This window comes from Trachypithecus francoisi, unplaced genomic scaffold (genome assembly GCF_009764315.1).
Source record: "Trachypithecus francoisi isolate TF-2019V2 unplaced genomic scaffold, Tfra_2.0 Lachesis_group2, whole genome shotgun sequence".
Lineage (NCBI taxonomy): Eukaryota > Metazoa > Chordata > Mammalia > Primates > Cercopithecidae > Trachypithecus > Trachypithecus francoisi.
The window spans coordinates 84,038,872-84,062,541 of record NW_022681465.1 but is presented as its reverse complement, the minus strand read 5'-3'; the positions used below and the strand labels follow the sequence as shown (position 1 = coordinate 84,062,541).

Below are 23,670 nucleotides of genomic sequence, written 5' to 3'. Positions count from 1 at the left end.
TGTAACAAACCTACACGTTCTATGGGTTGATGGGTGCAGCAAACCACTGTGGCATGTGTATACCTATGTATACCTATGTAACAAACCTACACGTTCTGCACATGTATCCCAGATCTTAAGGTACAATAATAATAAAAAAAGTTTCACTATTTTTCAATTTTTGTTATAGATGTAAGCAAGCCGGCTAATGTTAAATAGTTGTGATGTAAAACATTTTACCCATTCTCATAATAATCCAAAGATCAAAGACCTTAAATTGGTAGTATCTTTTGGATCAGCACCATATATAAGCTGCTATGTTATTTGTAAAATGCATTTCTGTCACCTTATAACTTTAATAATTCTGTCAAGGATCCACTTGTATTGTCACTGTGAGAAAAGGTCATTAGATGCAAAATGCATCATAACTATGCCTTACTTGTGTTGGCACCATTATATGTTGTTTTGATTTTTATAATAGTTTAATAGTTTATTATATAGTAATCTTTTTTTTTTTTTTTTTTTTTAGATGGAGTCTCACTCTGTCACCCAGGCTAGAGTGCAGTGGTGTGATCTTGACTCACTGCAACCTTCGCCTCCTGGCTCACGTGATTCTCCTGCCTGCCTCAGCCTCCCGAGTAGCTGGAATTACAGGCATGTCCACCACACCCGGCTAATTTTTGTATTTTTAGTAGAGGTGGGGTTTCACATGTTGGCCAGGCTGGTCTTGAACTCCTGACCTCAATTGATCCATCCGCCTCCCCCTCTCAAAGTGCTGGGATTATAGGTGTGAGCCACCACACCAGGCTATATAGTAATAATTCTAATATTGCTTTATTTTATCCTGATATTACAGTCTTAATACTGCTTCTTTATTTTTTGGATGAATGAAAACACTGGTTTGAGAGTTCTGGCAGTTAGTAGAGGGTAAATACATTGAGAGACATTAACTGGAGAGATTTTAGATATTAATAAGGAAATGGAAAAATTAAAGTCTTACTTTGCACAATGGGTAGTAAGTTTATGGAACTCATTGCCCTAAGTTAGATTTAATAGGTTAAAGAACACTTAGATAAATAGAGTTTTGTTGATGCATAGCTAATATTAGAATTTGAAATAAAAGGATATACTCTCAAATAACTAGTGCTTCACAAAAGCAGAACAGAAGCTGCAGCTGGGGTAGTGAAGACCTTATGGTTGAAAGTGCCCAAGCATAGACCAAGTTTCATTGTTGGGGATGTTGTAAAGAAGTTACCAGTACTGCGTGATTTTTCAACTGCCTTCAAGGGTTCAAGTCTATGATTAGTGACCATTTTGTATGTTCATGGTTTCCTTGCCAAAGAGATGTAAGTGAGCTGGAAAAATATAACTATAAAACTTTATTCACCATCATGATATTTCCCATGGCATTGCTTCTGACTGATGAACTCACTTCGCTGCAAAGTAAGTGTAGCAGTGGGCCCAGGCTCATGGACTTCACTAGTCTTACCATGTTCCCCCCCATTCTGAAGCAGCTGGGCTGATGGAACAGTGGAATGTCCTTCTGAAGACTCAGCTATAGCACCAGCTAGGTGGCAGTACATCAGAGGTCATGGGCAAGATTCTCTACAAGGTTGAATATCCTCTGAATCACTGTCCAGTATATAGTGTTGTTTATCCAATAACTAGGATTCATGAGTCCAGCAATCGAAGGTGGAAATAGGAGTGACTCCACTCACTGTTACCCACAGGGACCCACTAACAAAATTTTTGCTTTCTGTTCTCATGACCTTGTGCTCTGATAGCCTAGGGGTCTCAGTTCCTCAGGGAAGAATCCTCCCACCAGGAGACACAAAAATGATTCCATTGAACTGGAAATTAAGACTGCCACCTGGCCCCGTTGAGTTTCTCGTGCTTCTGAATCAATAAGCAAAGAAGTGAGTTATAATACTATACTGGGTGAGGTGGCTGATCCTCGCTACAGAGGAGAAATTCAACTGCTACTCCACAATAGAGATGAGAAAGAACATGCTTGAATTCGAAGAGATCCCTTAGTGTGTCACTGAGTATTACCTTACCTTGTGATTATAATCACTGGAAAGCTACAACATCCCAATCCAGGAAGGACTACTAATGGCTCAGACTCTTCAGTAACGAAGATTTGGGTCTTTCTACCAGGTGAAGAATCATGACCAAATAACGAAATTGCTGAAGGGAAAAGGAATATAGAATGGCTAGTGGAATAAGGTAGCTGTAAGTATCAGCTACAAGTGACCAGTTACAGAAAAAAGAGGATTGTAATTGTTATGAATAGTCCTCCTTATTTTAGTTAGAATGTGAATATGTTTTAAATATATTTATATTTGTATGTAGTAAGAAAATGTCTTTGATTTTCACTCTCTCTGATTCTTCTGTCATGTAACAGCAGATGTATTGACTTTATATCATAGGTAAGTATTGTTAACTTTCAATCATATTATTTCAGTTACAAGACATCAAGAAGAGTGAATTTCAAACACTTTACCTCCTTTTCTGGGGAAGGGGTTAGTGCATTTTTGGTGGTATGCGGGATAGTTGTATCATGTTTGGTGAAATTATGACCCTGCTATTGCCTTTATTTTGAGGTTAAGTATGGCTTAAGGAGATGTGTACGGGTGATAAGTTCACAGAGGTGGATTTGTGATGATTAATTTTATGTGTCAATGTGACTGGGACATAGGGTGCCCAGATATCTGGTTAAACATTATTCTGGGTAAGTTTGTGAGGGTGTTTATGAGTGAGATTAGCGTTTGAATTGCTAGACTGAGGAAAGCCGATGTCCGGTGTTTTTAGTCCTCATCGAATCTGTTGGAGGCCTGAATGGAACAAAAGGCAGGGTAAGAGAGAATTTGCTCTCTCTGCCTGACAGTTTGAATTGGGATATCAGTCTTCTCCTATCCTTGGACTGGGTCTTATACCATTGGCACTTCTGATTTTCAGGCCTTTGGACTTGGACTAGAACTACACCACCAACTTTCTTCCACCACTTACATCATTAGTTCTTCTGGTCTTGGGCCTTCAGACTTGGACTGGAACTATACCACCAGCTTTCCTGGGTCTCTAGTTTACAGATCGTAGACCATGGCACTTCTCAGCCTCCATAGTCATGTGAACTAGTTCCTTCATATTCTCTCTGTCTCCGTGTGTGTGTGTGTGTGTGTGTGTGTGTAAGATATAGACATCTCTCCTATATGTACATATATGTGTATATATCTCCTATTAGCTCTATGTCTCTGGAGATCTCTGACTAATATAGTTGATCAATTCTTGCATCCATTCAGCAATAAACAATACACATATAACATAATAACATTCAGCAATAAACATAGTTACATTCAGCACTTTATTGAATGTTACTATGTGCCAAGTACTACCAAGATAGATGTGTGTTCTCCTCTACCTCTCTGTTTTTATTTCTCTTCCAGTGACTTCCTCTCAAGTTCCTGTCTCTGGGGAAATAGCTTTGGACTCAGATAGATCTTGGTTGTTGTTGTTGTTTTTTTTTTTTTTTTTTTTGAGACGGAGTCTTGCTCTGTGGCCCGGGCTGGAGTGCGGTGGCCAGATCTCAGCTCACTGCAAGCTCCGCCTCCCGGGTTTACGCCATTCTCCTGCCTCAGCCTCCTGAGTAGCTGGGACTACAAGCGCCCGCCACCTCGCCCGGCTAGTTTTTTGTATTTTTTAGTAGAGACGGGGTTTCACCGTGTTAGCCAGGATGGTCTCGATCTCCTGACCTCATGATCCGCCCGTCTCGGCCTCCCAAACTGCTGGGATTACAGGCTTGAGCCACCGCGCCCGGCCAGATCTTGGTTTTTATTTCTATATCACTACTTACTGGCTTTATAGCCTTGAAGTAGCTCCTTAGGTCCTTTGGGTCTCAATTACATCATCTGTATAATAGGAATAATAATAATAATAATAATACCATTTAGTGTTGCTGATGGGATTAAAAGGCGTGATGCTGGAAAATTGCTTAGCTCAATGCCTGGCATGTGGGAGGCAGACAACAAATGTTAGTCTCTTACCTTTCTTCCCCTCCCCATAGAAAATTGAGACACTTCACCAGTCACCATCAGTTTCATTCAAAACTACCTACTTTCCCTGTATTACTGCCTTACATGTCCTGCCACTTTCAGAATTCAAATGATTTCCCATCTAAACATACAATCTTCATTCATGTGTTTGCTCACATATGGGCACAGACATATTCACATAGAGATATATATCCTGCTTAATGGCAACTCAAGTGGACAATAGTGAACTCAAACTTCAAAAAAAATTCTGACAAGATGTTGGCAACACAAGACTACATTCTTTACACCATTTATTCAGTGATTCATCTTAAAAGGTGGAAAACCTGATCAGCCGTCAAACAATACACTAATTGGAATCTTTGTAGAATTACCCGCCTTTTAACAATGAGGTATGCAGAATGGGCAGGAATAAAAGAAGGGTCTGAAAAGTGTGTGAAAAGGGATAACAGATGGTACTTGAGTGAAATAGAATAGAAAATCTGAGTAAAGGAAGGAAGAAAACAGAAAAGGAGAGATTGAGCATGCAAAGCTAAAGAGCCCTGGGCGTTTTATCAAGGATAGTTAGTTCTTGGACTGGCTAGCTTCCAGCTTCACTAATTACTGTCTGATGGCTGAATCTGGTTGCTATTTTTATTTACCAAGTTGAGACATTTCCACTTTTGCCTTTGGAATGCCATTCTGAGTTGTGGTATCTAAGTGAATTCATGCCACACATTCAGTTGAAAGATACTACAAAAACAAAAAAAAATAGCTGAGTGAAGTGGAAGCTAAAGACAAAACCCACAGATATTTCAATGCTGCTTTTATTAATTCAAGCCAGCACTTGCCAGTGAAGTACAAACTAGAGACCTGGCACATGACCAAACTGCATACATCTGTAAAGTGCTTGGAAGCCCAGATGCCTATGGACTATGATGCCTGCTCTATTATTCCTGTCATTGGGGTAGGAATTAGACCATGGTAACCAGAATCTGTGTAGGTTAAGGATCCCCCTACACGTGAACTTAAGACAAATTTCAAAGTGGGGTGACTCCATGGATTCTTCCTTAATCTGAGTTTTATTTCGGGTGCCAATGGTCCTTGAAAATCTACAGGACATCAAAGTCAATCCAAACAAAAATCTAGAATTTCTACATGCTTAGCAGATTTCCAGGGGTCTCTGTCTCCCTCACAAGATTAGAAACTTCCTATGCCTGGAACTAGACACATCTTAAAGTTTATTTTGTCTGATATAATACAGCCACTTCAGCTCTCTTATGGTTACTATTTGCATTGTGTATTTTTATTCCATCACTTTTCTTTCAGTCCACTTGCACCTTTCAAGCTAAAGTATTACTCTTTTAGAGGGCATGTAGATCAACTTTATTCTTTTATCAGTCTGAAGATCTCTGCTTTTTGATTTGAGTGTTTAGCCATTTACCTTTAATGTAATTATTGATATGATCAGAGTTATATTTGCCATATTACTGTTTGTTTTCTATATGTTTCCTGTCTCATGTGTTCCTCTGTTCCTTATTTACTGTCCTGTCCTTTTTTTTTTTTTTTTTTTGCTAATGCTTGTAATGATGCCAGGTCTTTTGTTTCTGGCAAAAATTCTTTCTTTCTCTGGGATTATTAATAAAATAATACATTTGGTTTACATAATAAACAAGGCCAAATATGCTATCATTCTTGGTGATATTACCTTATCCATCTTTCCCCCTTCACTCTTTGCCCTTTGCCCCACCCCACTTATGCTTGAAGAAGTAGGTAAAAAAGTAATTATTCTCCATGCAGACTATAGAGAATTCTAGTGTGGCATATGTATATGTGTATAGTGGTTATTGGCTCAGAAGGAGAAGGAGGCGAGTAGGTAATTTTCTTCTTTATTGTCAACTTCAAAGGAAGGGAAAGTATTTGGTGACCATCACCCTTTTTTAATAGAGAAAAATTAAGAATTATATTATTATATTTTTTAAAAGTACAGAGTACTATATTCTTTATGATTCTTAGCATGTAATTTCTGGTACTGGTATAATGGCTATTTTAAAATTATTTCTTGTGGTTTTCAAATTATCTACATGTTAGAATATATCCCCCTTTTACCATAAATGTTTTCCTCATTTAAAATTAATATTCACATATTTTTAAGCAATTAAAATCATATCCCTCTTATAAAGAATAAATAGACATAATCTTCAGTCTTCTTAATTCATGATCACTTCTGTTTGATGAATATTACGTTTGACATCTGCCTATGAGGATCACATTATTTTTATAATCAAAGTAAATGAAGGTAAGAAAGTAAATGTTGTGCTATTCTCTGGATGTACAAATAATAAATCTTGATGTATACCATTTGTTTTCCAGTGAATATATCCAGATCTTCATTAGTAACTCCACCGTATTCTCTTCCTGGATCAGGGGTGAAGAGAGAGAAGAAGTACTTACTTTACAGTAAGGGAGAAAAGATAAGGCAGTGAAAATGTGCTCTGTTAAAACTTAGGTGGACGACCTGACATATAACCTCTTCATAATTCAGTCTGTGTCTTCTGTAACAATAGTTCCTCGGTCACCCCACAGCATAGTTTAGGAAGAAATTTTAAATAAGATGGCCATGCGTTATTTTTACTAAAACTTCTTCCTGTATTTTCTTCTGACCCTAATATGTTAAATAATTTTATATAATAAACTATAAATTGAATAAAGAAAATAACTATTTTTAAATTTCTTGATTTTTAAAAATCTCACCTATGTAGTATAATCTATGATTATACTGAAGACTATTTATTATTAAAATATCTCATTAGAAGAAGATATATAGTATTATGGATCCTGTGGTTCTTGTCTCAAGTTTGCAAAAAAAAACTATTCACATTGCTAAATCTTGTACAGGAAACACCACAGACTTAATTTACTTTTTGCTTTTTCCTTTTTGAGCATTAAAGTAAAAACCTGCCATAGCGTCAAAAAAAAAAAAAAAAAAAAAAAGTTGTAGCTTCAGAAGAAGTCATATTAATTTTGGAAAAAAAGAAAAAATATATATATACAAATCACAGCAATCACATTCTTCTTTGAAAAAGTCATCTTTTTTATTTAACATATAAGACAGGATGCTCATTTACCTTGACGTAAAATACACAGCTGATGCACCAGATAAGATAGAATTATACAGAAATACCAAAGCTCTGACCTTCAGTCAGTGTACAGGATATGCCATACACAGGACATTCAGAATGCTTTTTTACTCTCTCAGCTGTTTCTAATTATATCAGATTAAATGACTGTATTAATAAAATAATACATTTGGTTTGCATAATAAACAAGGCCAAATATGCTATCATTCTTGGTGATATTACCTTACCCATCTTTCCCCCTTCACTCTTTGCTCTTTGCCCTGATTTCTTTACAAAATGGGTTTAAATGAAGCATATAATAAATTACTACAGTCAACAAAGGTTATGCTTCTTTGTTCTTGAATGCAATCGAAACATTTTCTTCTAATGAGTTTATCCAATTAATGTCTTATAGAAATGCACATTCCCTTAAGTTATTCATTTTAGTGAGGCAAATAAAAAATGAGCAATGAAATATAACTTTATGTTGGATCAGGCAGAACAGTTTACTGGAGTGACGGATGTTTCAGGGCAGTAGTTCTTGTATGCAATATTTTTTTTGCTAATAAAATGAATATAATTCTTTACACTGTTCATTAACAATTTTACAGTCTTACAGTAGTAATACACAGTATACCATTCTCCTTACAGGCCAATTTTTCCTAACAAGGAATGTTGCATCCTGAGTAATGTCAGGTAGTACCAGAAATAAAACAGTAAATGTTGAGTTCTCTTGTATAAAATGGTTCTTGAGTGAAGAGGGTCTGAGATGTTGCTGCATGAAGTGATTGTTTTTACTTGAATCCAAAGTGTATTAAACTCCATGAAATTAGTCTTGGTTAATCTACACATCAGAATATACTTTTGCTCTTATTTAATCAACTATTTATGCAAAGTACATGTGTTAGTATTGTGGGCAGGGTACATGGGGTCTGAGTGGGCTTATTTTGAGGAGTAAGGATGTAGACATAAAAGAGAAATAGTCATCATCTCCCACTCCCTCATCCCCATTTTTTTTCCCGTCTCTCAAGGTGCAAAATGCTGCAGCAGCATGACAGAAAGATTGTCGCCTGGAACTGGTCCTAAGTGTGGTGGCCCCCTTCTGCACAGTTACTCTGTAGAGGAAAGGGACAATTATGTTGGCTCACTGCTTCCCATTAATCTCTCTCTACCTCTTAAAAAACAAGGATGAAGACAAGTAATGCAATAGAGAGATTTTTCAAGAGCACAGTTGGCTTTCATTGTGGTGTCATTTGGAAGATTTGCTTTTAAAAATCTGTCCCCAATCTAAGGGCGCAGATCAAACTGAAATAAATTGATTTAAACATTGGATCTCAGTCTATTGCAAAAGAGTTCCTACAATTCCATACTTCGTCTCTTCCCATAAAGATATTACCTGAAATATGCTAAAGCCAAATGTAATTGTAGTTATGAGTGTCACAGGTCCTTAGTTGACTGCCAAGATTTCCATGGTATGTCAGATAATTAAAGTATCTCTGAGTGTCTGCTCACCAACAAAGATAACATCCCACCACCCAAGACCCTGCTATGGGCACAAGGCAGAGAATAACCTTGCTGAGGAAGCCCCATATCATCTCCACTGTGCTGCTGAGAAGAAAAGTCAACTGGAAGGGAGAAGGAAGAGAGATCCTGCAAATTGGCTCTGGCTCCTACTGCCCAGTCTCATAGCATTGAAATTCTCCAACCTGTGGGAGGAGGAAAATGCTAGGGAGTCTTGTATAAAGTTCTAAATTCATTAGCTACTGGGGAAAGCTTTTGGTATACGTAAAGTAGAGAGAAAAAAAAAATACTGATCTCAAAGCAAGGAGTCCAAAGTTAGGAGTGATGAGTCACCCTTACATAGTTTTTGGTATGGTAAAATATCAACGAGAAGCATTCCTGGGTGCCTGATGGAAGGTGCAGATCCTGGGGCATAAAAACGTTGGTGGGTTCAAGGGCTGAGCATAGGCCCTTTATAATGGGAAAAGGATCCATTCCCATTCGTTAGGAACTGGACTTCCTGGGTACCAGCTGCTCTAGGGGACAACAGGGCTGGGGCTGAAGAGACACCAGATGCTACTTCACATTTTCTTCTAGGTTCATGGTTAAAGGCTGTTACTTTGAATTTCTAAATTTAAGATTTAATTTTAACCTGAAGATCAAAGATGCTGACTTGTTCATCAGATTACCATGCTACAGTTTAACCCTATTTTTCTTATTTTCCCTAAGAGTAGTTGTACAGCGCGCTTCCACTTCAAAACAGCAGCTTTTAGCCTTTTGTAATGTGTCTTGGGTTTCCTTTCCCTACAGTTAACAGAATTGACACCTGGTGATGCTTTCAGAAATTCTGTGTGAAAATGGTGTAGAATCAGCAGTCTGATTGGAAGGACTCACCTTGAAACTGTTTGCATTTAAAAGCCTGCTATTTAGAATTAAACTGCACATTTTAGTTATACATACAGCATCCACTTGAGGATTTTAAGGCCCTTCTTTTCATTTTTTAGATGATTTCCATGGGTGAGGCTGGTGATTGTTAGGTGCATTTGGAGGGCCACTGAAGAGCTAAATCCTGCTAGCTTCCCCAGGCAGTTGCTGATAGTATCCCATAACAGTTTGTAAATGTCTTACAGATGTTCCAGATTAGACGTATATTCTGCTTTGTCCCTCCTCCATTATACTGTGTGAACCCTTTAGAACACCACTGCAGAACAAAACGCTGAAATCCTGTATAAATGATTGAGTCACTGAAGCTGGAACTCAGAGCAAATGCTTTATTAACAGATTTTTCTCCAGTAGTCTTGAAAATCTCCCCTGGGGGAGAAAACTGGCAAAAGGGGGCCTGAGAGTTGTTGGAAGAAATGAAGAGTACATAGGATGCTATTTTGAAAAACTGATTTGTCAGAAGCCACTTTATTTGAACAATAATGTGACTGCACCTGGCACATGAGACAGGCTCTGGGCCTGTTTCTCAATTTTGTGAAAAGCAAGACAGTCAGTTCCCATGGAGTAGATTGTAGAGTGTTGGACAAGGACACTCCCCTGTGTGAAGGCACACTCCATGGAGCCAGCGGGGCCACCACTCACAGTGTGCAAGCTGTGGCCTTGGAGAGAACATGGGCGGGGCTTCCCCAGCCTCTACTACACCCCAGCTTTACTCCATTGATTACAACAATGGCACTTTTTTCTTTTGGTGTAAATATTTCCATTTTCCAATTGAACCTAGACTTTGATTTTATAAAAGGAAAAGAGAACATCCATATATGTAAATATCTACATGTGAGTGTATGTATATATATGTATATATGCATTTATAGATAAAATTATTATGGCTGCAGAAGCATCAAATTTTGTAAAAATATCTCTTTACTACAAGCCTCTTTTCAAGCACACTTATGACACAGAAAATATTCAGAGATTAAATTGCCCATGAATCTAGTGCTCAGAGGAAAATAGTTTGACACACTGGACCAATGAAGTTGAAATTTGATCACAGAAGTTAAAAATATTTACAAAGTATCATCTTTTGTAATGTGTCTCACTGGACTCTGGATTCCTTGTGAAAATGAGACAATTTTTTTGTGGCTGCTGTGTAGGTCTGATTTTCACTGTGGATCACCCTTTGTATTTTCCTTCTTTCAACTCCTTCCTTCGGCAAGTTCATAACACTTTATTAATATCAAAAGAAGGTTATAATTTTAGAAATCAAAATTAAAGAATGGGTGTTGAGTAGCATTGTCTACTGGACTTGATATAATCAGTACTTTTGGCATAATTTAAAATATGATCATACTGTGTGTCATTGGATATTTATATAGACACAATATGTTCTCTATCTGTCTCTATCTATCTGTCTGTCTATCTATCTATCGAATCTATCTATTGTGTAATCTGTCTCAGTGGTGTGCTGAAGTCAGCTCACACTGGTTGGTAAGAGCTGGCAGATACATTTCCAAGAATTTTGTAAGCTGATTAGGGTCACTTTGGTAGTTTGAAAATGAAGAGAGAATATTTAGACCATGGAAATTGGCAAATGATACAAATCAGAGACTTCCTTTCCTTCCTGGACAGTGTGTTGTTAAATAATTTACCAATATACCATTGTAGTTTGGTCAGAAAAGAGAGTGCATACGTGGTTCAGTTTGCAGTGGGAGCAATAATCAATTATTTAGAATACCAAAGTTAGAGAAAAAGAAAGTTTTTGGCAATTTAGCCAATAAGTTTATAAATAGTCTTAAATATCATTTTCTAATTAAATGTTTTAAAAGTAAATGATAGAGTCTAGTATATTTCTTAATCATTAAATATGTTTTATAACATTTGTACAAAGCTATTTTGAAACATCTGTTGACTTTTTTTAATCAAATGCTCTGAACTTGTTTTTTAAATAATTGTAGAACTATAAGTTAAACCTAAATATTAATAAAAATGAAACTATATGAAAAGTAGATGAATCAAACTTGTCTTGCAGGTATAGCTTTTGTGTTTATTTTCTGTAAACTCTGTTTTTTGGTGTTATCGAGCTATTTTTGTATTCAATTTATATGTGTACATGTGTCTGCACATGCACACACACACATAGACACAAACCTTAACAAATTTTAATATTAGAGAAACAGGAATTCTGGTTCATGAAATAATTTACTTAATAACCAGGAATGACTTATGTTAAAAATTGTGCCAGGCTTGTAAGTATCTCTGATCTGGCCAACAGCTCTTCCTCTCTTTTCTAAAAACTTCAAAATGCCCTCATTTATATTTTTTACCTTTCAGTTAACAATTTAGTTTAAAAGTGCACACTCATGGTTCAGTAAATGGGCTTTGTCTAGTAGTCACAAATGCTGAGTATGAATTTCAATGGATCCGTTAGCTTTACTACTAAGAACTTGCTGAGATCAGAGCAGGGCTTCTGGGCAGGCTGAACACTGGGGGTGTGCAACATGGTAACTCCGAATAAGAGAAACCCTGAGTTCTACTGTGCAAATAAAGAACAAGTGGAAGGTATGATTTCTGAACCTGGAGATAGCGAAAATGAAGGAAATTCCAAAAGCACGTATTTCCGAATAATGACAGGCTAGCAAGAGGACACCAAACCTCTAAAAAGAGGTATTCTTTCTTCCAGCTACTGATGGCTTTGGCATCCCACAGGCACATCCCTTTGACCTTCAGGATCTTAGATGCAGATGTGGAGAGTCAAGAGGTAGGCTGACTCTGAATCTTCAGCTAAATTCTTTGAAAATTAGTTTGAAAAAAATAAATTTATAACATTTCATTTCTTTGTGGATTTGCTCCTTTTTGAACAAAACAGACCCCAGGAGTTTCTGGATAAATACATGTTCTGGTCTTGTTACAGGTTCTGGTAAATCAGGTGGAGAAATGGAGTTTTTGCAGAAATGTCAGCAAACTTTACAGCAGTAGTTCACACATGCAGCTACTATACATTCATTCATTGCTATTTTCCTAAGAAATGGAGCAACCTAGGAGCTTATGCTACAGTAGATTCCCATGAACCATAATGACTACTTCAAGAACAAAGAAGCACATACAAAGGTGTGATATCTTTCTGTTGGTTTGAGTTTTCAAACCTGAAATTCTTTAAAATACATTTCTGTGATTTTATTTAAATATTGATGCACTGCACTTAAAAAGCCGTGACTTCTTGGTAAAATGTAATACTGAAATGGAATATTGTCTTTTCACAAAAATAAGAAATGTGGTTGGAAATTAAATACCTTTTAAAAAATTAAAAATAAACACAATCTCACAGCTTGGGGGTTTGAATGAACCACGTACCAAGAAGTTGACACAACTTCTTTGGGTCACATACTGGAACGCTTAGCATTCAAAAGCTGCTCAGGAAAGATAATTTCAGCATTTCAGTGGCATCTTTCTCTGCTGTCATGTTTCATTCAGAAGCCATTTTAGCATGTCCCCCATATATGGCTTTTCATGACAAATCACTGTGATGCCACACAAAACTGCTTTAAGTGTTTTTTCAGTATAAAAGAGTTTTGCATTTAGAGCTCAGTATCAAAATTAAGTATCTTCTGTAAAAGCTTAATTTAACCCATTTAGTATACTTGTTTTCAAATGAGTCTATCCTGATTTTCCATCCTAGATAAAATTTCAGCTCAATTTCAGTACTTTCTAATCACCTTGGGGCGGGGAGGAAACTTTTTAGGTATAGAATCCAACACAAAGATGCTAAATGTATTCTTTGTGACTTAATTTTCAGTCCATATTGTATATGGATTCTACCAAGGGAAAGTGTTCTCATTTGGATTGGGAGAAATGATCTTTTTCAGGTAATTCTTTTCTTAGCATTTGCAAGTGCTGACTGTCATGCTGAACATGGATATCCAACAGGAATCAAGGGGAAAAGCTTAATTTATATTGTTTTGAAAATAGATGTTTCCATGATCATAACAATCTTCTTATGTATTCCTTAAATATTTTGGATGGTGATTTAATACATAAACATATTTGTACAGGATTTTTAAAAAACACATTGTAATTTTGCTTACTCAACAAAAATGAGTAATTATGTAAAATATTTTTTATCATTTTATAAATTATGTCTTTTTGGTATTGTTTTAGGATAATGCATGACTTGTCATTTTCCAAATAATGAATCCCTGATGGATTACATAGTTATATGACTATGTCATGAATTATACATTTCTTGTCACATATTTGAGGCAAACCTGAGGATAGATTATTGAATAATTGTTATTATTTTCTTTTGTAAAATATTTCATTTCTCCATTTTCTTTTTCAGTGGTCTTTTGAAGAATCCAATCTGTTGAGAAAGCACAAAACATAACACAATTAACTATTTTAATTTAGGTAATAAATATTAATCCTTTTGGATAGAATTAAATTTAATAATGTACTGGCAATGCTGGACACACAACTAATATAATTAAGACATTTTCTCATTGACCTATTAATATTCAATGTCAAAAAATGACATTTATTAAATTGCTGTTTCTTTTTTTTTTTTTTCTTTTTTTTTCTTTTGAGAAAGAGTCTAGCTCTGTCCCCAGGCTGGAGTGCAGTGGGGTGATCTCTGCCCACTGCAACCTCCGCCTCCCGGATTCAAGTGATTCTCCTGCCTCAGCCTTCTGGGTAGCTGGGACTACAGGCATGTGCCACCATGCCCAGCTAATTTTTGTATTTTCAGTAGAGACGGGGTTTCACCATGTTGGCCAGGATGGTCTCTGTCTCTTGACCTCGTGATCTGCCCGCCTCGGCCTCCCAAAGTGCTGGGATTACAGGCGTGAGCCGCCTTGCCAGGCCGCTGTTTCACTTTTAACATTTTCATTGGTTAAATATATCATGACCCCTAGTAAAATATAGTGTACATATTGGACTAATTAAAAGTTTCTGGGAAAATATTTTGGGCGACAAACAAACTGAAATTAGCTAGCATTGTCTCAACTTTGCCATCATCTTTTTTTTTTTTCAGGAATGTGGCAGAGAAATTTCCATCAAATGATCGATGACCGTAAGTTGAGGTCATTAGAGATGGTAGCGAATCTGACAGGTATATTATGGCTAGGGCATTAGGAAGATTTCTGAGTTGTCTGTATTAACTTTAAATGCATCAGGACGTCTGCTTATATGGATTTGATATAAAAAGCCTCTTGAAATTCACTATGTCATTTGGAAATAAAAAATGAAGTCGTTGGCCATAAGAAAAATTTCACATTGTGGTGAATGGTGAGCCATATTTCAGTATGCTTTGCAATTTGGGGCATCATAAAATGTTATAAGTGCTGCAATTGTTTACCATTCTATAGAATAACAAAACTAAATATGGGGAATAGAAGGGATCTTTGCAATTATCTAAACTAAAATGCTTATTTTTAAAAAAAGAAAATTAAGAGTCATAGATAAGTGTTTTTTCAAATTTGTACATATTTTTTAAATTTGAGAGAGGGCTATAATAGATCGAGCAAAGGCAAGGAGTTAATTCTTTGAAAGTGTGGTACCTCTATATCATTTTAATCACAAAATTATGGCAAATTATGCCAAGGAACGATGTATTTATAAAATAATTATTAAGCAACTGAGGGCTAAGAGGGGATAAACCCTCAAAAATATGCACTTTTAGGTTGGAAAATTTTTATTCAGGGCTTATGTCTTCTATTATGCCATCATCTAGGTGGTGGTAGATGAACAAAAGGTGGTAACAGAACAAATACACATGAAAACAATAAGTTTGTCTTCCCCAAATGCCAGCTCTCCTACATGTCTCAGGTTTTTTTATATGAGCCAACTGTTAAAGTTCCAGATTCACAAACCATTAGGCTTCTCAACTAGTGCCTGCATGTCCTGAGTCAAAAATAAAAACACAAGGCTTCACAAAAGCAGGTGATGGATTCTAAGACTTTTTCTCCTTTTCGCTCTGCTTTGCTTCTGATCTCTCACAGGTCTTTTTGCTTTTTTACAACACTCCTTGGCTTCTACACATTAAATGTTCTATTTTAAAATAACTTCTGTTACCTAAGCATTCCACCCAACCAATTAACATGGGTTTTTAAGAGAAGTTGAGTGATGAAGAGTGGAGATTAGGAGAATATAGTTTATAGCTTCAAGGTGGACTGGGCCAATCCTAGCCCAAATCTGAAACAAACAGTTTGCTTTCCGCCCCAACACTTTCTTTGTAGCACTGGCTTTCCTTTTTTTCTTCGTGTGTTTGTTTCATGATCCCTTGTTCAAAACCCTATGGCAAAGGGTCTGATGAAATGATCTCTGTCAAAAAAGTAGGTGCTTAATGAATATAACATGAATAATGGAATAATTGCTGAATAAACAAATTCACACTAATGTATAAAAGACTAAAAAGTGGTGAGATACCAGTCCCCATCCACACCCCCCAGAACATGTATATTGGATGAAGAATAAACCTTTAGGATTAATAAATAAATCATCAGTTGAGGAACTTCAGGCATCATCATGACGTCAAGTTAGGAGAGAGGAACGTTCTGAATGTCTCATGGTTCCTCGTGGGCTGAAGTCATTCTACTTTATTGGATATGTTGGCCTGGCTGGGCATCTCCCCCAGCATGTAGTACCATATTTCAGGACAAGTTTCTCCACCTATTTAAACCTACTTCCCCTACAAGGTTCCTCCCATCAATCATGAAGTGTACTAAGCATCTACTAACACTTTGTCAAGCTTTAATTTTTGTCATGTGTACGACGAAGACAAAGATAGAAAGACTGTGTCTTTTGAAACTGAATCTCTGCTCTAAGAGAAATTTTTGGCCTGTCTCTCACACAGAGACTCAGACTTTGGAGTCCAATGAACCTCCAAAGTGGTGGGATTCAGGAGAGGAAGGAAGAAGGGACAGTCCTGAGGTGTCTGATCCAGATCTAGTTAGTATAAAAAAGATGGCTGGGATAAGAGTAGCTCTTCTGAGCCTACTACAACTGAATTCATGCTTCAGGGAGCTTCCAAATGAACTTTAAAATAAGGGGAAGTAGGATTAGCCTTCTTGATATAATGGAACTACTGAAAGTCTGAATCCAACTAGGGACCCTCATTTCAAAACCAAAGACAGTATTATGTGTTTCAGAGAGTTCATGACCCTCTTGAACAAAACCCAACTCCTGGAGCTCCAGAGTAAAGAGCTCTGTTCTATAGCCTGCAGCAGTAGGATATATTGGAAAAAGAAAGAGCTCTGTAGATCATTCCTTGAATCCAGTCATTTACTAGCAAGTAATCGTGGGAGAGTCACTTTACTTCCCTTTGCTTTAATGTCCTCAAGTGTAAAACGTAGTTAAAATACTTGGTCGAAAAGATTGTTGCAAGGACACCAGAGGGAATGGAAGCAAGAGAGAACACGGAGTGATAATAGTCAGTGGTTTTGGCACAGAATTCAGATCCTTACTCTGAATCTCACTATGTGTCTTTGGGAAATATACTTAAATTTTATGTTCCTCATTTACAAGAGGAGGTTCGTAAGACCTCATAAGGTTGATATGAGTATTAAGTGGGAATGCTTAAAGCAGAAGTGTTTAAAACAGTTCCCTGCACATAGTAAGCATTCAGTAAGAGCTAGTTTCTTCCCTTCTGCTTTGGAATCACAGTTGTGATTGCTGGGCCTCCCAATGAAGTGGTTGAACTATTTCTACTGGGTAAGACAGCCCAAAGTTTGTCAAATGACCTTCTTTTGGGCCTACAATAATAGTAATAATAATAACCTAAGAAGCTGTCAGAATGTATCAACACATCATCATCTGGATGAAATAATACGCTTATTTTTACATTTATGCTTTTTCAGACTACTGACTGAAAAACAGGTAACTGAAATTTCCTATTTGTTTGTCTGAAACAGAGGTACAAGGCCAGAAATAACCTATTCAAATATCAGCTCTGGTTTTCCTCTTCTCCTGTCAGTGGTGTCCTAAAACTATACAGGTAAGTGAAGTGCTCAGAATAGAAGACTATGCCGAAAAAAATCAACAGTAACACTCTCTATTAGAGGTGCATATAAATGAAGAAACCACTTCCTATATTTCAAGTACAACCTTGACACAAATAAGCCAGGCCTTGGGTACCACACTGTGGCAAAGCTAGGTATTACACAGAGAACACTGATCCCTTATAAAGTAGAAGGAAGAGCTGGACATGGATATAGTGGAGAATTTTGTTTGGGGAACTTTGCTGGAGAAAAGCCGTGGATTCTATTTACTGAATTAAATGCCACTGACCTACATCTGGCTTTGCTTGCCGTCTCCTCTAAGACTAAGCCCCTCAAAAGAGGAAGTGAGTCACAGGAGAGTAAGAAAGGATAGGAACGGTTGGTATTTCAGTGGGAGAGAAACTTGCTGTTTAAACTATTTGATTAAATAATTATGTTGCTCAGGTAATAGAATAACTAATATGTAGCCACAATCTATATTTTTAACATAAGTTAACTATTTAACAAAATAATAGGTAAAATATAGGGGGATATTATGCTAGAATAAATACCTATTTGATATTTAATTGAAAAAACGTTCAACTTTGTATGGGATGTTATTCTCTATTCAACTTATCCCAAAAGTTGTCATTTCAGTTCTGCTTAATGTGAAAATTATACAGCTTCTAAGAGTTTTAAAAATCATGTCTATTTCAGCCTAAGAAAAATATCTACATAAATATCCAGAGTTACTTGACACAAAATAGGTGGTTACTGACTTTTACCATAGAATTGGAAATAGGAGTCTGTGAAACCTAAAGACCTCCCCTCCATCAGCTGATCCCACACCCTCCACTCAGGCACACAATTTATTACATAAAATGTGCCATGTCTATTTAAACATTAAAGAATTATTTGATATTTAAGACACATAGAGATGTGTGACTAAAACAAGGCTTATGTTAACCATGAATCTACTGCTTATATATCCTTCAATTGGCATAGGAATTCATTTTTCTTTTTCTATAAAAGACAGTTTTCATTGTTCTCTATTTATAAAATAAATACATACTTATTATAACATTTTAATTGTTACAGATATATGAAAGTCCCTTATCGTCTTAACTCTAGAAAGATACTTTTGTGATTTTTGAATATTTATAACCCCAAATAAGTTTTTTTCCTTTGCAAAAATTGGTTCAAGTTGTATGCAGTGTTTGAAATACACATTTTTCTTTTTTCTTTCTCTTAGTCATCATTTCAACATTTGTTTCATTGCTGTGATAATACTATATTACATAGTCTGAATAGATCATAGCTTATTTCTCCAGTTTGCTGTTGATTATTGAAATAGAGAGTCAAAGGAATTTTGGTGTTTACCTTCCACAGTGCTAAAATGAGCAGCATTAACAGCAATAATCCAGCAAAAGCACTCAGCAGGATGACCCATAATGGCACTCTGCCCGGTAGCCCATCTTTGGATATTTGAATAGCAAGCTGAAAATTATTAAACAAGATTGTTAACATGATAAACACCTATTAGAACTCCTGGAACACTGAGTTCTTGCAGGCTACAACTCTCTACCAGTGCATTAATCTCATTACTATATACAGAGAAAACATTAAGTTTACATTAGAAAATGCCCTTCATCTAGTCTAAATCTCTAACCATGTCAAATTTATTATTACCAAAAGGTATTTATAATCTTATCCTTCAGAAATGTATACATAAAGAGTTAAATGTCAATGAATTGGAATGCTCAAGGGGAGGAGTGAATTTCTGTTTAACTCAGGGAGAACCAAAGTATTACGTGTGTTAAAAATTAATTAGTAGACTACTGTATTACCACAACAGCATTAATTTATGTTGGAATGTCACAGTTTGTTGTCATAAAAACCTGAGAAAGTCTCCTAATTTTATTTCTAGCGTGCTTCATTTTTTGTTTATAAATTGAAAATATAATGCATACATCTCAAGTGTATGGATAAGTGAATATTTGCATATATATTCACTCCCAATGTGCTCTTCATTATACCACAATGTCTCTTTCACTTGACTTATCACTGAGTCCACATGTATAAATCAGGTTTTAACTGAAGCAGACCTGTGAAATGGACCGCTTTTAGTGTTCCAGCTACTCAAGCTCTCTCAAGGTGGCACTCAAACCTCAATGAAACCTATCTGCTCTGTGTTCCATCCCTGGGATATTTGAAAAAAGTTAATTTAGGGTAGATATCAATGGCTAGTAATAGTTTGAGCCCTGTACTTGCCTTTAACAGTAACACCTCAATTTCTTTACCCAGAGAGAAGATTAGGGAGAAAAAGAAACCAACAGGGAGAGATTAAATCATTCCAGGTAGGTGACAGAGCTGGCAAGAATGTAGACATATATAGCATCAGACCATTATGACAGTTTCTTAAAACAAAACAATACAAAAACAAAACAAAACACAGACAGGGTTTCACTATTTTGCCCAGGCTGATCTCAAACTCCTGGGCTAAAGTGATCCTTCCATCTCAGTTCCCCGAATAGGCTGGGATGACAGACATGAGCCACTATGCCCAGCAAGGCAGACTTTAAACATATGCAAAACAATTCCCTGAACTTACAGACATGGAAACTGGAATCTAGATAAGATCAGTGACTTTTCTCAGATCACACAATTACAAAACAATCACTTTTAGTAATTTTATCAATATAGATACATTTTTCCTTTAGGATGAATGCAGAACAAATATTTCCAGGGGAATTTTTAACTAATATATAGGGGAAATAAAACTAATTATAAAATTTTAACACATATATTTAGGAATCAAAATCACTTTTCCAATATAAACCATACTCAAACTTTTTAGGTTTTAGTGAAATGTTGGCTATTCCATGTAAGGAAAAACTTTGCATTTTGCATTGCTTATGCTAAACGCTCTTTATGACATAAGTAAACATTATATGCATGTATTTTACTTTTTCTTGAAAAGTGTATACTTATCAGAAGTCATTGATATTGGAATAATTTGAAATAAGCAATTTGAAAAGAACATCTGAAAGTTAGGGAGCTTCCAAATTGAATTTCATGATTTACATGGTGCTGTTTATCCACATGGGACATTTAAAGTCTCCCATGAGAAGGAAGGAGATCATGCTGAAGTGCCTGCAGGTGTAACAAGTATTTATTTTATTTTATTTTTTAGAGATGGGGTCTTACTCTGTCACCTTGGCTTATTAATTTATAAAAAAGGACACGAGTGAAAAACTCAAACCTTTCTATTTTTACTAAGGACTCAAGTCCGCATTTGTATTAGGAAATACCATTTCATTTTTGTTTCAAATTTCTCAATGAAATTTGAAAGAAAACTTCAAAAAATGTACATGTTTTCCTGTACAGTATAAAGGCACTTTCTATAAAGAAGTTGTTTTTTGAGGCTGCTCTTCAGATGTCAGCTGCATTTTATAATGTCAGCTTTTAAGGAGGAAAAGTACAACTGCATCATTTGTTATCAAAGTGAAAGTAAAAACATCCATTCACCGTGATAGTTATAAGTGATAAAGTCAAACATGGCATGTGAATTGTAAATATCATGATTTTCCCAGTTTCTTACAAGGAAGAATAAGACTAAAATCACACTTGAAGCTAATGAAGTATAATTTGAAGCAAATAGTGTCTGTCACTTACCGAGAGCAATACCAGTCACTGCTTAAGGGACTATCAACAATTATAAAACATTATGTCGCAAAATTCAGAGTGAAATGCATAATGTTTTCAAAACTCATTGTTGCACTTACCTCTCTTTTTTGATTGCTGCTACTTAAAACCAGTGATGTATTTTCACTCCGAAGTTCTCCCCTTATAGTAAGATTTAAGCTGGAAAAATATGACTGAAAAGCAAATAGGATTTATTCTTAATATATTATGCTCATCAAAATGACAGCTAGTCATGTTTGAGTAGGACATTTACAAAAGCTAAGATTTTTCTGAGAGATTAAAAATTCCAATTTTGTTAACTTCCAAATGGAACTGGTAGTATCAAATAATAACTGTGCACTCATCCTCCCTCGTTTGCCACTGAAAATCCTTACTTAGATCCTGGTTATGCAATGAAAAAAAATTTTTTAATATTTTCTATTGATTTATCATTAGAAAAAACAAATCTCAAACTGCCTACCTTTAATGTAGCAAGACATATAACAGCTACATTCTGGTGATGAAGTTTATCTAGGCACTTATTTAGGATTAAAAATGAAATTGATGATCTGGGAGGACAAGATGGCTAACTAGACACAGCCATCTCTCCCACTAAGAGATCCCAAATTAACAAGTAGACAGTATAATTTGGGCAGATCTGATCTCTAGGGAGAAAACACCGAGAGTGTGTGGAGAGGCAACACAGATGCTAAGGCTGAAGAGGGAGAAGCTGGGAACCCTGCATAGGGTACCTGAATGCTTGGGCTACTTCCTGGCTCCAAATGGCTCCTGGAGAAGGGGTGAGGGAGGGGACTGAGGGACAGCTCACTCTCGCCACAGACATCTGGGATCTAAGCTACAGGGTACCCAACATCTCCAATGGATGTGTGAGCTGACAGGTGGATTTTCCCAGGGAGTAGGTAGAGACAGAGCTTCAGCTAGCGTGGAGCCCAGGAGCTTTTGTGAGCAGAGCACAGACATAGGTGATCATCCCCTCGGACTCCCCATCACCTTCAGGGAGGCTCTAGCCCCAGGTGACCACAAGCCAGGAGAGAGCAGGCTTTCCCCATGGGACTAGGGCATGTCTGTTCTTCAGCCTCTCCCGTCTGCCAGACCCTCCTAGAGTCCCTGCCTAACTGCCCTACAGGAGCATGTACACAGAGCAGTCTCTGCTGCCCAGCCTGGGTGCTGCGCCCCACCTGAGTACTTTCTCTGTGACCTGGGAGCACTTTGGATCCTCCACAGCAACCAGAGTTTGACTCTGAGCTGCGGGGTGTCCTGGAGACCCAGAGATGGTATGTCCAGCTCAGAAGTACCAAGCTGAGATCTATGGCTGGCACTCAAGGGGGGAGCAGCCCCCATCTCAGACCACTGAGACAGGTAACACACATGGATTTGTGGGCCAGTATGGGCCAGCACTGGGACAGGGCATGACTCCCTCCACAGGGCTGGTTCGGAAAAGGTGTCACCTATCTCCCTGCCATGGCCTCTGCCCGAGGGAGCCTGTGGCCCAGAACACCTAACAAAAGAAGCATGTGTACAGTGCCAGTGATCGGAGGAGGCCTCTCCCCACCCAATGCAGAGCACACCTGCAAAAATGAGCAAATACATGAGTGACAAGACTGAGTAAGAGCCTATCTACTGCCCATTACCCTTTAGTGCCCTCTACTGGATCACTGCTCAAACAACAACATCAAAAACTATTTTGTTAATAAACACTCCTGTGAGCATTCACCCACAAATAAAGATCCTGTGCAGAGCCTTGGTCCTCTGAAAGCATCCAAAAACAAACCCAAATGACCACACTCAACTTACACCATAGTTAAAGAACATCAGTCCTCCAATGACAGCATCAAAATCTCATATATCAATACTAACCCTGAATGTAAAAGGGTTAAACACCCCCGTAAAATACATAGAGTAGAAAGATGGATAAAAAGACAAGGCCCAACTGCATGCTGCCTTCAACTCATCTCACAAGTAACAACACTCACAGGCTCAAAGTAAGCGATGGAGAACAATCTACCATGCAAATGGCAAACAAAAATAGGTAAATTCCTGGAAACATGCAACCTCCCAAGATTGAAGCAGAAAGAACATGAAAATCTGAACAGACCAATAACAATCTCTGAAATTCAGTCAGTAATTAAAAAAACATATTAACCAAGAAAAGCCCTGGACCAGATAAAGTCACAGCTGAATTCTAACAGATGTACAAAGAAAAGCTGGTACCAAATTGAAACTATTCCAAAAAATTGGAGAGGAGAGGCTCCTCCCAAACTCATTCTATGAAGTCAGCATCCTCTTGATACCAAAATCTAGCAGATACAAAAACATAAAAAGAAAACATCAGGCTAATATCCCTGAAGAACAGAGACATATTTTTAACAAAATACTGGCAAACTGAATCCAGCAGCACATCAAAAAGTTAACACATCATGATCAAGTAGATTT

General features: G+C 37.0%; 1 protein-coding gene and 1 long non-coding RNA gene across 2 annotated transcripts in view; both read right to left on the bottom strand.

Annotated features, from left to right (window-relative positions):
• Positions 1-5,536: 5,536 nt before the first annotated feature.
• LOC117065102 lies at positions 5,537-8,691 on the bottom strand. Its single transcript, XR_004429816.1, has 2 exons — positions 7,367-8,691; positions 5,537-5,712 (listed from the first exon to the last, which is right to left on the bottom strand). It is a non-coding gene; the product is annotated as an uncharacterized LOC117065102 (long non-coding RNA).
• A 1,189-nt stretch (positions 8,692-9,880) lies between these two features.
• The window catches only part of ITGA1 (integrin subunit alpha 1), a 174,063-nt gene continuing 160,273 nt past the window's right edge, over positions 9,881-23,670 (bottom strand). Inside the window, 3 exon segments of the mRNA XM_033179542.1 lie at positions 9,881-13,919; positions 18,913-19,029; positions 21,318-21,410. Of these exon segments, the coding sequence (XP_033035433.1) occupies positions 13,875-13,919; positions 18,913-19,029; positions 21,318-21,410 (255 nt within the window). The 3' untranslated portion in view covers positions 9,881-13,874.